General features: G+C 39.9%; 1 protein-coding gene across 2 annotated transcripts in view; it reads left to right on the top strand.

Annotated features, from left to right (window-relative positions):
• The window catches only part of ATP8A2 (ATPase phospholipid transporting 8A2), a 291,601-nt gene that overhangs the window by 247,835 nt on the left and 30,986 nt on the right, over window positions 1-12,780 (top strand). For both annotated transcript variants that reach the window (XM_061992915.1, XM_061992924.1), the window contains 2 exons: window positions 6,025-6,113; window positions 11,287-11,391. In XM_061992915.1, the coding sequence (XP_061848899.1) occupies window positions 6,025-6,113; window positions 11,287-11,391 (194 nt within the window). The remainder of the gene's footprint in view (window positions 1-6,024; window positions 6,114-11,286; window positions 11,392-12,780) is intronic.

Raw genomic sequence — 12,780 nt, 5'->3', positions numbered from 1 at the left:
CTTGGGCAATCTGCCCAACTCTGCAATTGATTTGTGTGACCGTGAGGAAACCCTGTCATCTCGCTGCACTAGGGTTTTAATGTATTTGGTCTTTAAGGTAGTTCTGATATTTGTAGAAGTTTAAGGATCTTGTATGATACAGTAATTAGAATATGTGTGTTTTGTATGATATAATGGTATGAGATGGGGATACTGATCATTCCTAATAGAAATAAGAGAAGGTCTTGACTGAATCTAACAAATGCTGTTCTATCATTTGAAGTGAGATGAAGCCATTGCTAGCTGATGCCTTCACAATACTTTAAGAAAACTAGATTACTGTATGACACAATATCATCCAGTTGTTGCGTGGCCTATGTTTACAGTGTTAGTATTTGGCAAGTCCTGTGTCATCTTAAGATCTGTTCAATTGCTTGATTGATAAGGACTTATTAATCTTGCCCTTTCAAGTTTAAACTTCCAGGTCTTCTGAAGCAAGAAAGCTACCTTCAGATGGCTCTGAAACATTGATTCTTAAGTGGAGTCAGAATACACAGAGAGTGTATGGTGCAGTTCTCCAAAGGAAAACAGGGCTGGGTAATGGTTTGCAAGCTGTATAAATGCATTGGGTGTTTGCAGAAGAGTTTGTACAGTGATATTGCTCATAATCTGTGATAGTTTTTTCATGCATGGAATCTTTTCCCCTTCCTACTGAAGTTAGGCTTCACATTTACTCATGAAAGGTGTTTTAAAAGCCCTTAAAACTGCAGCAAAGATGTCCAATCTATACTCCCACTAAAATGCATTAATTTCAAGATTCAGGTAGAGTGTGTTTTTTCTACTCAAAATATTTCCTGGGCCTTTAAAGCAGTTCCTATATCAACCCTATTGCTGCAGAGCGAAGGAAGGGCAGTATTTCCTCAAAATCTGGTAGTTCCAGAGCAGGAGAAGCAATGCTATGATGTGTCTCAGTGTTGATGACTGAACTTATGAAGAATAACATATTTGTGCAGATGTCATACCATCAGATAAGGCACTGGGAGTTCAAGACAAAAAGGATGGAATTGATGGAATTGTTCTCCCGAGCAAGCAGCACCCTGACATCAGTGGGGAAATGACTGAGACTGAGACCCTGGGAGTGGCACCTCTGAGTGGTGGGCTGAGTCAGGCCTTGAAGAAGACGGTCTTCATAGATGAGTAATGAACATGCTTCCAAGTGACTTGCATAATGTGGGATGAGAACAGAGCGACCAACTGGGATTCCCATGCTCTGGCATTAGCTTGTCTCAAGTGGTGTGCTCAACTCAAGCCAGTGGTCTAGGATTGGTGGAGGAGATATACTGGCAGAGATGTCTACTTAGTGCATCTCAGTTGACTACCTTAAAGTGGTGTAACTGCCCACTGGTGATGCGCTGCTTTCTGCTTTGAGTATTGAGGCAATGTGGATGGAGTAGCAGGGCCAAGGATCTTAGAGCTGCAGTTGGACTGTTTCTCATGAGATGTATCCTTCATAGATAGCCAACATAGATATCCAGATCAATAGTATCTCACTGAACATTTCTGTGCCATTTGTGAATCCCTCACAATAACCATGTGTGTGTCTTCTCCCTTTCCTGCCATTCCTGTGGATACCATGATATCATCCACATTTGACAAGTGGACAACAAAGTAATCTGACTGGGATAACCTAACTGCAGGCGGGGCTTGGATCCCTGGAGTGTAAAGCTGGAATTGAATGGATACTGAGCCATAATTGAGCAGCTTATTGTACTGGGTCTGTATCCATGACTCGTGAGGAGAGCTGTGGTCAGGATCCAGACACACTTTCAGTAGTATTCTTTTGTCCCACTGTGTTTTTGTCACTGAATGTTTCCATCATGATCTTATACTTTTGCTGTCCATTTTTTTTTCATCAGAGTTAGGGTGCATGGATGTATGAGGAAACTAACAAAAAGTTGATGCTATTCCAAATAGGAATGTAAATTTTGTCTCACTGTTCTTGAGTGATGTAAAATGATTAAGAACCCTTGTTTGGTTTGTTGGAATCATTTACATGTCCCCAGTTGTTGTCTAACCATGCTGTGATCAGAATACCAAAACAGTCTGAATGTCTGACTTCCCACGCCTAGGCACTTCTGGCCTTCGTGTCTATCTTAGAAGTTGTTGTTGAAAGTAGCAACAACACCTGTTGGTGGAACAGTAAAACTATGAATGGTGCTTATTTACCTAGTAATAAAGATCAGGAAAATGAATAAAAGAGTTTGAAATGTATATTGCAATTTTAAGATTTTTTTTAAAAACAATCTATTCCCTCTTTGATATGCTCATATAGAGTGTGTCATGGATTTAAGACAAAACCAAAATAAGCCCCCCAAAGCCCAAACCAACAAGCAGAAAACACCAAACAACATAAAAAAATCACAAACTTGAATGTAGGCTTTCTGAAATAATACACAGCAGATCTTCTTAGTTACTGTGACTGGACAGTACTATTCGGATTATTTTACTGTGTTCAAAAGAAAAATAGAAAGTACCCACCCTTACAAAACCAGTTTACAAGAAATTAAAGGTAACTGTGACCTAAATTGCTTGCTCCACAATTGAAAGAACTGAAGCAAAGTTGTTTCTTTCTTTCCTTGTTCCCATTCTTTCATTTTAGCAAATGTTATCCCGTCTCTAAAATGAGCTAGTTTACTGTGGCAGCCTTGTCAGTGCTTGGAAGGCGGTCTACTGATGGCAGCAGTTAAAGCTGCAGTGTCTTCAGCAGGAGGACTTGAGTTAGTCTCAAGTGGGTTTGGGATTCCATATGATTAATGGTTTGTAGTAGTTAGCTTTGGATGTGATAGTCACTGTTTACATCAGTAGGCAGAACGAAAATTACTTAGTTGCATATTGTGGGGCCTTTGTGATGATAGAGCTGGTAACATTCCAAAATTGTTTAAAAAACGTATTTCTGTGCCTCCTTCTTGGCACTTTCTTTAAAAAAAAAAAAAGTTAGTGTTTATTAGCTCTGCTTTTCTTATCTGAGGAGATAGCTGGTAGCTGAAGGATGTTATTCATGGGGACCACGTATGGAAATGCTGTGTTCTGCCAGAGATGCAGGGCTGTATTGACTGCTGCTATGAATAGCTAAACAACTGGAATGGGGCACAGTGATACCTGGGAAGCTTGAGGAAGGCTTTGTTGCAATATGTTCTTACTATGGCTTCTGTTCATAACCCAGCTTTCTATCCCATGAGTTGGAGAATATCCTAAAAATGCTGTCTTTGGATGTACCCAGAGTGTGTTAGGTGGTTTCCAGTGAATACTCTGCTGAGGAGCTCCTGTCCTATGAGCAGATGGTGAAATGCTGCCAGAGAGGAGGCAGAGTTCAGAGGCAGAGTTGTGCATGCAGGACAAACCAGTTTGCTGTCATGCAGCATAGCAGTCAGATAACTTCAACAGGAAACTAGAGATAAGCAGGGAAGAAACCTTCTAGATGAGTTCAGGAATGGAGTAGAATCTTGGAGAGGGTTATGTGGAAAAAGGCTTTCCAGTAGTAACGTGAATGTCTGACAGGGTTGAGATGTGATGAATAGTTTTACTGTTATGGTACACTTTTTGGACAGAGTAATTCTTGAGTAAAATGCATAGTTGCAGACAGTATTGGGCTTGGGATTTTATCTGTATTGAGCTTAACGTGTGAGCTGTCCAAATTCATAGCCATTGATTGAGTTGTCAGCATTTGTAACAACAATAATAGCAGTTAAACTTGTACTGAGCACCTACTCCAATTGTTCTGCGCTTTGAAAGTGTGTTGAGTTGTTTTCAGCTAGAAAAGCAAAAAGTGGAACGTGAAATATTTGAGGCAAAAATAGCAGAAAATGCATATGCAATACTGTGGCCCTTTATTAGCATTTATTAGCACAGGTAATGGAAGGATGATCAATGGAAATGCTGATGTGCTTAGACTACTAGTACTTGCAGGGTCAAAGCCAAAGAAAAGCGAAGCATGAGGATAAATCTCATTGTTTTGCCACGGTGTTATTACAGTTCAGCTCTTTGCCTAACGATGGAGTTATAATGTCCATTGAATTCCTGTACATCCTTTTCCTTAAGTAAGTATAGGTCAGAACTGCCTGTGTGCTTCTGACATTCTCATACCAGAGGAGGCATGAGGGCTCACAAATAACTGAGAGCTGATTCTGCGACTGGAATGTGTTTGCTTACTGTCTGTGTGGGTGGCAGAGCGTCCATAAATGTTTTAGCACAGTCTAGCTTGCTCTTGGTAGAAGAGCTTTCAGTACAAGATTTACCACTGTTTTGTCAGTCTAGCATGGAGGATTTCATGTTCAAAAGTGAAAAACACTTTTGGAAGTACTCACTCCTTGGCAACCCAAGGGCAAGTTGCTGCTAAGTATGACTGGTTTCTGAGGCGGAAAACTTTAAACAGAGATCAACACTGGGAGACAGTGCTGGGTGCTACTACTCACTGTGTCAGTGATGGCTATTCTCAGCTTTCAAGCTTTGTTCTAGGGAGTGGTGGAAGTTCCTTCTGTTGTTATCAACTGCATTTGTCTTAGGGCCTATTAACAAATTGTGTCTTCTCATAGTGCATTTCAAAGACTAGGAGAGTTTGGTTTACTTCCAAGTTATTTCACTGTGAGGGTGATGGAGCCCTGGCACAGGCTGCCCAGGGAGGATGTGGAGTCTCCTTCCTTGGAGGTCTTCAAGACCCACCTGGACACGTTCCTATGTGACCTGATGTAAGTGGACCTGCTTCTGCAGTGGTGGTGGGCCAGATGATCTCTAAAGGTTCCTCCCAACCCCTACCATTCTATGATTCTATGTTTTGTAGGTCAAATTTGTGTTTGATCCTTCAGTATTGTGAGCTACTGCTTTCTTGTGTGCTTCAACAGGGAGACACAGCTGAGCCAGCCAGGCCTGCATTATGTTGGGGAGGCAGCTGCTTTAGTTTGGGGCCCATGGGTCCCAGGCCTCCCCAGCTTCAGTAACACCACACTCAAATGTCAGTAAACACATCTCTGTGTGTATTTTGTGGCATACAAAATATTGAGAAAGGAAGAGATCTGGCAGCATCCATAACTGGCAAGAGAGTAAAACGTGGCTGGCCACTGAAAGTGTTTTTGACACCTTTCAGCCTGTTTTACTTGTGTGCTCTACGTGAGCCATTGCAGGAAAAAAATATGTTTTCTGTTTGTAATGGACTAGAGAACTTAAATGATCCTTAGGGGAACTCTGTGTGTGTGTGTGTATGGATGCAAGAAGAAGTGAGGTCGTCTCAAGTCTGCTGTGTAGCAAACCGAGCCTTACTCATTAATTTATCCGTAAAAGATTTTAATGACCTAAAATAACATTTCTGTAATTAGTGCTGTATTTCAACTTTGTTCCATGACTATGTGTATATGCTGGGACTCGCAGGGTTTCCAGATATCTTTGTTCTGAAATCCTACAAAGTTTTTTCTTCAGGCATTACAACAACGAGAAAAATGCAAATATAAACTTTAAGCTCATTGTTTGTAAAAAAAGCCATTTGCAGGACAGTGGGTTTCAGGCAGCAGGGGTTTGAACGGGAAGTGCTGGTTTTAAGTGGACTATAACTCAAACATTTTAGTGAGAAGTGTAAATTTTTTTCCATGTCAGTTTGCTGCTTAAAGATCTAGGATAGAAGGAGAGTAAGCAAAGGGCAAAAAAGATAGTCAAAAGTGCAAGCTAAATTAATCATGATGCTCTTCATGAGCAAAAATGTGTCTGACTGGAACCCAAAATTAGTATCAGTGGCAAATTTTGTCAAAACACTTGATTTCTTGAAAATATCTAAGAAATGTGAGATAAGAAATTATTGCAATGAGAAATGTCATTGATGTTTGTTAATTATAACCCTAACTTGTTAACAATTGAGGAGACTTACCACTACCACCAGGTTTCAACATACCCAGATAATGGATGCAGTACCTCTTTGATGCCACCTTTTCCTTGTAAACAACCACTTAACGTGTAATGGCTTGAAAATACTCATGATTTATTGCTTTGTTTTCTTCACAGGCTGGAATGGTGTTAAGATGTGGATACTTCTGGTTTGGCTTGTTCCTCGTGCCCACTGCGTGCCTTGTTAAAGACGTGGCATGGACAGCGTAAGTCCCAAAGCAATCCTCTGTGTTATAGCAATTGTTGTCGTGCATGCATGTCTTGTCCAGTTTAGTAGTGTTCTGTCAAGAGTCACGAAGCTTTTCAGTTGAAAGCAAAATGGTAGTACTCCTTTGGAAGACCTCTGAGCCAAATGAAGTTGGAGTCGTTTCTCATCTCCCATTGCAACCTGCAGTGCAAGAGGGTGAATAATTCTGAATCTGAAGGGGCAGCCTTGTCTGAGTAATGAAGATGTGTCGTCAAAGGCAAATTTAAATCAGACATCAGAGATTTCCTGTTCCTAAAAAAGGAGCAAGTAATTAATTCAATTTGACTAAGGTTAAGTAGAAGGTAAAATCATGGCACTCTAGTGTGTACCTATCAAGATCCTAGTTCTTTGTCAATTGCTCTTTGGGTTCTCCTTCAACAATGGGTCTTCCAAGACTTAACTGACAGAAGAGCAATGCTCTGTGCACGTGGTTAAAGTAAAGTCTTAATGATTCCTCCCCTGCCCAGAAAGGAGAAACAATCTTTGTGAAATACAAGCCTGTGTAATCCCCTTCTCTCCAAAGTTTGTGATTTCAAAGCTTTGAGGAACGCAAGCAATTTCAATCATTTTGATTTAATGAGAAGCAACTTGCCTTTTCTACCACCGCAATTCAGTATTTCTGGTGTTTTCCTCAGCTTGCTTTTAAGTGTCTCAGGCACCAAAGCTTTCATCCTTTCTCTTGGAAAGCTGTTCTACGAGGAAGAAGGTTTTATTACATGGATATGAAATAACCTTTTGTAAGGAGGACATAGGGCATTCCAACTCTGAGGCGAAAAGGCAGATCCTAGCTGCAATGAAGAGAGAATATAGGTCAGCTCGTTACTTGTCACAAAGGCTCAGAGTGAAAGCATTGTACCACATAACACTTTGCTCCAGGAATGAGCTGTCAGTCAGCCAAGGAAGGTTCTTAGAATCATGGAATCATTTAGGTTGGACAAGACCTTTAAGATCATTGAGTCCAACTGTAAAGTTACCACTGCCAAGTACACCAGTCTTCTTTACAGAGAAATGCAGAAAAATCTGACAGAGTCACAAAGTTTCTTAAACACATAAAAAAGATAAACCATGTCATGTATCTGAAAATCTTTTTGTTTTCTTCCTATGGGGATAATAGCATAGCTAAACTAAACTTAGTAGGCAAATCTACCAATCAGCAAAGTACTTCTCCCTCAGCTTAATTTTCACAAGCTACATGCCTAAAATTAAAACTAGGTATCATAATGTAAAATTTCTGCTCAGGCCAAACTGATTTCATAGTCCAGCACACTAGAGGGTTTTTGGTTACACTCATTAAACTTCTCCGATTGAATATTATTTTAAAATTCTAAAGCTGAGGCCAAAATATTCAAATATATATATATGCTTAGCTGTGTCTATGACCTGCTTTTCAAAGCTCTGAAAAGAAAAAATCTTAGAATTCATTTAGCGTAAGAGACCCTGTTCCTTTGTCAGGCATTATTTAAAACTGTCTGCTTAGAAGTCAGAGAGACTGTGATTGAAGCTAAATAGGAGCTGACCTGTTTGCAGCATCAGGGACCAAATATATATTTAGGTGTCCAAGATTACACTTTAGTTTTTGAAATGTTTTCATGATAGCTGAATGTCCTGAAGTTGTCCTCTGTTCTTATCAGTTCTTGACAAAAAATGACTCAAGAATTGTACAGAGGCCAGGCCAAGGCAGGCTCATCCTCAGCTATTACTCATTTAAAATGCTGTTACTGACTCAGACTGTTCTTTAATATTTCTTAGAGAAATCTCAACAACATAATCCCTTCAGTGGTTCAGACCAAGAATGTACAGAGATTGTGAAGCTCTCAAGACAAAATGAGTATGATTGATAGACTAAATATTTTCCTAGCAGATTTTAAACAGGAGGCTCGTATCAACATTAAGCAAAAACTCTGTTCTCAGAGAAAGACTTTAAAAAAAAAACCCCTCATCACTAAAAAATTAACGCCATTAACATTTTAACTAGAGTAAGTGAAATGACACAGCCATCAGCACTGCCGTATGGAAGGAGTAAAGGTCTGTTTCCTCTCCAAGAGGAGTGCCATTCCAAACTTGAGCCCAAGGCCTCTGGAAATCAGCCGGCACATTTCCACAGCAGTGGTTACACTACATTGGTGTCTGTAGTTCAGCAAAATCTGGGTTTGGCTATAAAATTCTAGCAGCTCTGACTTCTCATGGTCATGGATAAATTGAAATTTTTTTCAATGTCTTTTGGACACGAGGCATATGTCCATAGAAGGAGCATCCATGTGACCCAAAAGGCACATGCCTAATTTCAGAACAAAATACTGCCAGAAAGCCATAAATACAGTACAGAGATTTTTATTTGGAAGAAGGTTAAAAGGTATAGGAAAGTGTGTTTCAAACCCATCCAAATCTTTGTTTCTCAACTGCTGTGCAGCATCTGCTATCAAAACTTGTAATGCTGAAGCAAGAACTTGTTTTACATGTTCTCTTTGTTAAACAGGCTACAGTTGTGAACATACCTCTTATCTCCCATGTTCTCTGCAGCTCAAGGCTTTTTTATTTAGGTTTAGTTTGCATGCATTTTTTTTTTCTTAAATGAATTGAGGAAAGGTGGAAAACTCTGTTTAATAAAGAAAGCAAGCTTATTAATACTTGGCTGCAACACCACATTGTTAACTTTGCTCTACTACCCTGAACTCAGTGGCTTGGTTTGGATGTAGTTTTTGCCTTATAAAAGTCCCAGTTGTGCTACCATTGAACTGAGCAGAGCTTTATAAGGTGAGTGCTTCCTGACCATTGGCAGGTGACATTTGAATATATATCACTGGTGCTAGGAAGTCTCAAAATAGCCGAGCCACAAAGCTATGTGGGAACCGTAAAAACAAAGAGTGTATTCCAGCAAGATTAAGCAAGAGGGCAAGAACTTGTTAATAATGAATGTCTCAATACTTAGCATTGCAGAGAAAAATTTCCTGAGCCTGCCAGTCATTACCAAAATCTTCATGTACTTGTTTCATCATGGGGGAAGAAGCATATTGCACTTGCCAGCTCCCCAGTGTAAGTAAGAGAGAAAGTGTGAGGAGCTGTTCCCATCCTTGCACGTGCTTACAGTCGCTGGATCCAGAGTAGAAGTATCATCGTGTTTGAGAAAATTTATGAATGTAACCGTCTTTCTCTGACAGGTTCTGGCCTCCCAAACACCCTAAACATTCTCCTAGGGCAGTGAAGTTATGCACTTCCCTAGCTTGGAAGGGAAAGAGCCATGCCAAATACAAAGATAACCCTTTGCTTGTTATTAGTGGTCCATGGTCTTAATACCCCACTGTGCCTGGGAAAGGTGAATTTGTCTTTATCTAACACATCGAATTTCACCTGAACAATAAATAACATTGAACACAAGATCTCATAATCTGTTGAGGACTGATTGTGCATCTAGGGCCACTTGCAAAGTACAAGGTAAAAGCCAAGACTTCTACCCCTATTTTTATGTATCAAAAGTTAATAATGTGCTATTGTGAAAAAGTCAATGAAGCATCTGGCACTGTTGCCAGCAGTCCGTAAAATCTTTGCAGTTGCCTTTGATGGGAGCAAGCCCAAGTTCTCAGGCAATTGTTGTGCCATATTTTTTTTAGAGAAATCCATGGATAAGGTAGCTCAAGCCCTTTTTATAAATACTTAATTAATGACTTTTCCATAGGTGCTCTTACTTCCAAGTGAAGGAATGACTCAATGCATAACAATTACTTGTGGATTTATTGTTGTGTTATGGATACCCAACCCAGCAGAGCCCATGTTTCATCATTTCAGACTACTTACAAAACACTTCAGTACCCTCAACTTCAGGGCAATCGTGGTTTTTTTCTGTATTGAGAAATATCAGTGCAATGATACCTTATCCTGTGCTGCACTAATTGGACTTTGTTGCTTAGGCTCCATTCCGGTAAATTTTGAGTTCAGTATTCACTCTAAGGGAAAAGAAAAACATCTCTGCTGCTGTACAAGATAAACATGCGACCTTGGGAGAGCCTGAACAACTTGTATATTTCTGTGTTCTTGTCTGTGGGAAAACTGATTATAAAGGATTTGAAAAGTTCCAAACATGCTCAGTATTCAAGTTTGCAATAGTAGGTACAGCCTCTTCAAAAGGTGAGAGATGTGTTCAAGGTCAAAATTTCAATGTATGTCATGAAATTTAAAAGCATGATAGTGAAGTCAGCTGCAAAGATTATAAAAATTAATAGCTCAAAGCTTACTCATTTTAATTAATTTAAATTAATTTCTCAATTTTAACTGTTTCCATCCTTATTTCACAGTCATATGCAAATGAATATTACTTCATGGGACACTTGTCCTCATTTAAGTGACACAAAAGAGGAAATTGATCAAAAACTGCCCACTGGAGAAAGATCCTTGCATTGTGTATTATTGCTTTGTACATGTCAAGACAGAGGACTAGATTCTCTCTTTATATCAGTGTCATTTAGATATAATAACACTGGAGCAGTAGGTGAAACTGGGAAAAGAAAGCCCAAGTCTCTTCACAGGTCTCCAATTTTTCGTCGCACGTGTGGTACATGGATTGTTCTTTGAATTCCCAGGCTAAGAAAATAGGACACAGCCAGTCTTGTTACTGTCACTTTGAAAGCTCAGAGGGGAGAGAAGTGCTTTTCCAAGTCATGTGAGACTGATAAATGAAAATAAAGGGGCTTGAATGGCAATTACTATCTGAGACTCTCTTCATGTTTTTAGAGTGGTGCCACACATAGCTCAAAAGACAGAGTAGAATCATGTTTTACTGCCATGAATATTCAATGAATCCCAGCTCCTTTGTCTGAAGGCCTGGGTCCTGAGCAGTCCCACGGCAGCGGTGTCAGGTCTCCATAGTCCTGTAGCTCTACTGCTTGGTTAAATTTTGAGTGTTGTGCTCAAGCAGCTGAGCTACTCTGAATTTCAAGCCCTTCTGATTTCTCCTTTCTTATGCAATATTGCCAGGTATTGTGAATGTGAACTGACATGAGTACACTGTGCCCCATTTCCCAGTTCCTTCAAGGGAGGGCCTTGCACCTCTCATCTGAGAGGTTAAATTAGAGGTTTCTAGCAAAACAAATGTTCACGAGGCTTTTTTGTTTTATTTTTGTTTTTTCCTTGTGGTACAGAGCCAAGCATACCTACCATAAAACTTTGCTGGAGCAAGTTCAGGAGTTGGAGACAAAGACGAGAGAGCTGGGAAAAGCCATGCTTCGTGATAGCAATGGAAAGAGGTGGGGCAAATCTATGCTAATGTTTAAAACAGACCCTTCTCTCCTCTCACTGTTTTTCCTTCACCATTAAAATCTGATTCCAGGCAGGGTAAGAAGACCTCTCCTGTATTATTCATTTATTGCTCCTTTTCATGTATGTCTGTTGTCCCCACTGGTATCAGCCCTTCCAGTTTCATTTCTTCTGCATTACTGCTGTGACAGCAGCTGCGTTCGAAACTGCTGCTCAGTCTCCTGCCTGCTAACATGTAATGCTACTACCTGGCCACAGAGCCAGACTGGTTTTGAAAGGATTTTGTTGTATGTCATTAAAAAAAGAAATAAAATCCTTCTGATAACCGTGTCGAGGAGGGAACTGTCTGCAGCTCCGGATGTGAAGACTGGAGCTACGAGAACTGGCTGATTCAGTGAGCCCTGCAACTTTGTTCAGTCACCTTAAGGTTTTTTTAATGATTTTGCTTTTTTTCCACTACAGCTTTCAGGCTGCTGCTTTCAGGGTTCTCAGTTTCTCGTTGTGCTTGTCATTTATATCTGCACCATATGGACTTGAACATATTGCTATTATTGAATCTTTAATTGTAAGGGGAGAGTATGTGTTGTGTCAGAACTTTTGTCTCTTTTGAAAGAACCTAAAGAAAACCATAGTGAGGCTTTGCATCCAACAGTTTCATTTACCATCTTGGAATGTGGTTCTGCATCAGCTGGTCGGAAAAGCTCCCCAAGTTCAAAAAGGTTTTAGAACTAACTCTTCTGTTCCTTACACAATATGGCACCACATGACTTGCTAAGAAACTACATGATCATTAAACTGGATTTCAGCAAACCTTATAAACTGGCAAACTGAGTGGAATGGGGCTTTTAAAAGATTTTGTTCTTCTGGGGCAGGGTCATCCTTTGAGCCTTTGATGTCTATTCTAAGGTAAACTAATTGCCATATTGTAGCTGCCACTAAGATGAGCAGATAGTAGATGTTTTCAACTGAACTTGTGAGTTAATAAGCACTGTTTGTAGGGAAAATTATCAGGAGGTAAGTTTACCAAGATTATAATAAACTGAAAAGCTTTAAAAATGCTTGTGTAAACTTTAATGTGTTTATAAGATGTCTTTGTGCTTCTCAGAGTCCAAGACAAAGTAAACACGATGTTATTGATTAAGGTCACTTCAAAACACTTGGTGTGTTTGGGGGGTTTTTGAGACATTTTTCTGCTGTGACTTTTGGATCCTGCAAAACACAGTTTATAAATTGTGCTCACTTGCAGAAGTTGCAAACTGCACATCAAATCATTTAAAAAGAAAAGGCAGACTTTGCAGCACTGGCCAACAAAGGAAATCCTTCCATGCCACAGCTAAAACCAACAAAGATGACTGACATTGGGCATTTAATTAAAAGTG

The sequence above is a fragment of the Colius striatus genome, chromosome 1 (assembly GCF_028858725.1).
Source record: "Colius striatus isolate bColStr4 chromosome 1, bColStr4.1.hap1, whole genome shotgun sequence".
NCBI lineage: Eukaryota > Metazoa > Chordata > Aves > Coliiformes > Coliidae > Colius > Colius striatus.
Note: the sequence above shows the minus strand (reverse complement) of the source record. Positions and strands in the feature narration are given on the sequence as shown.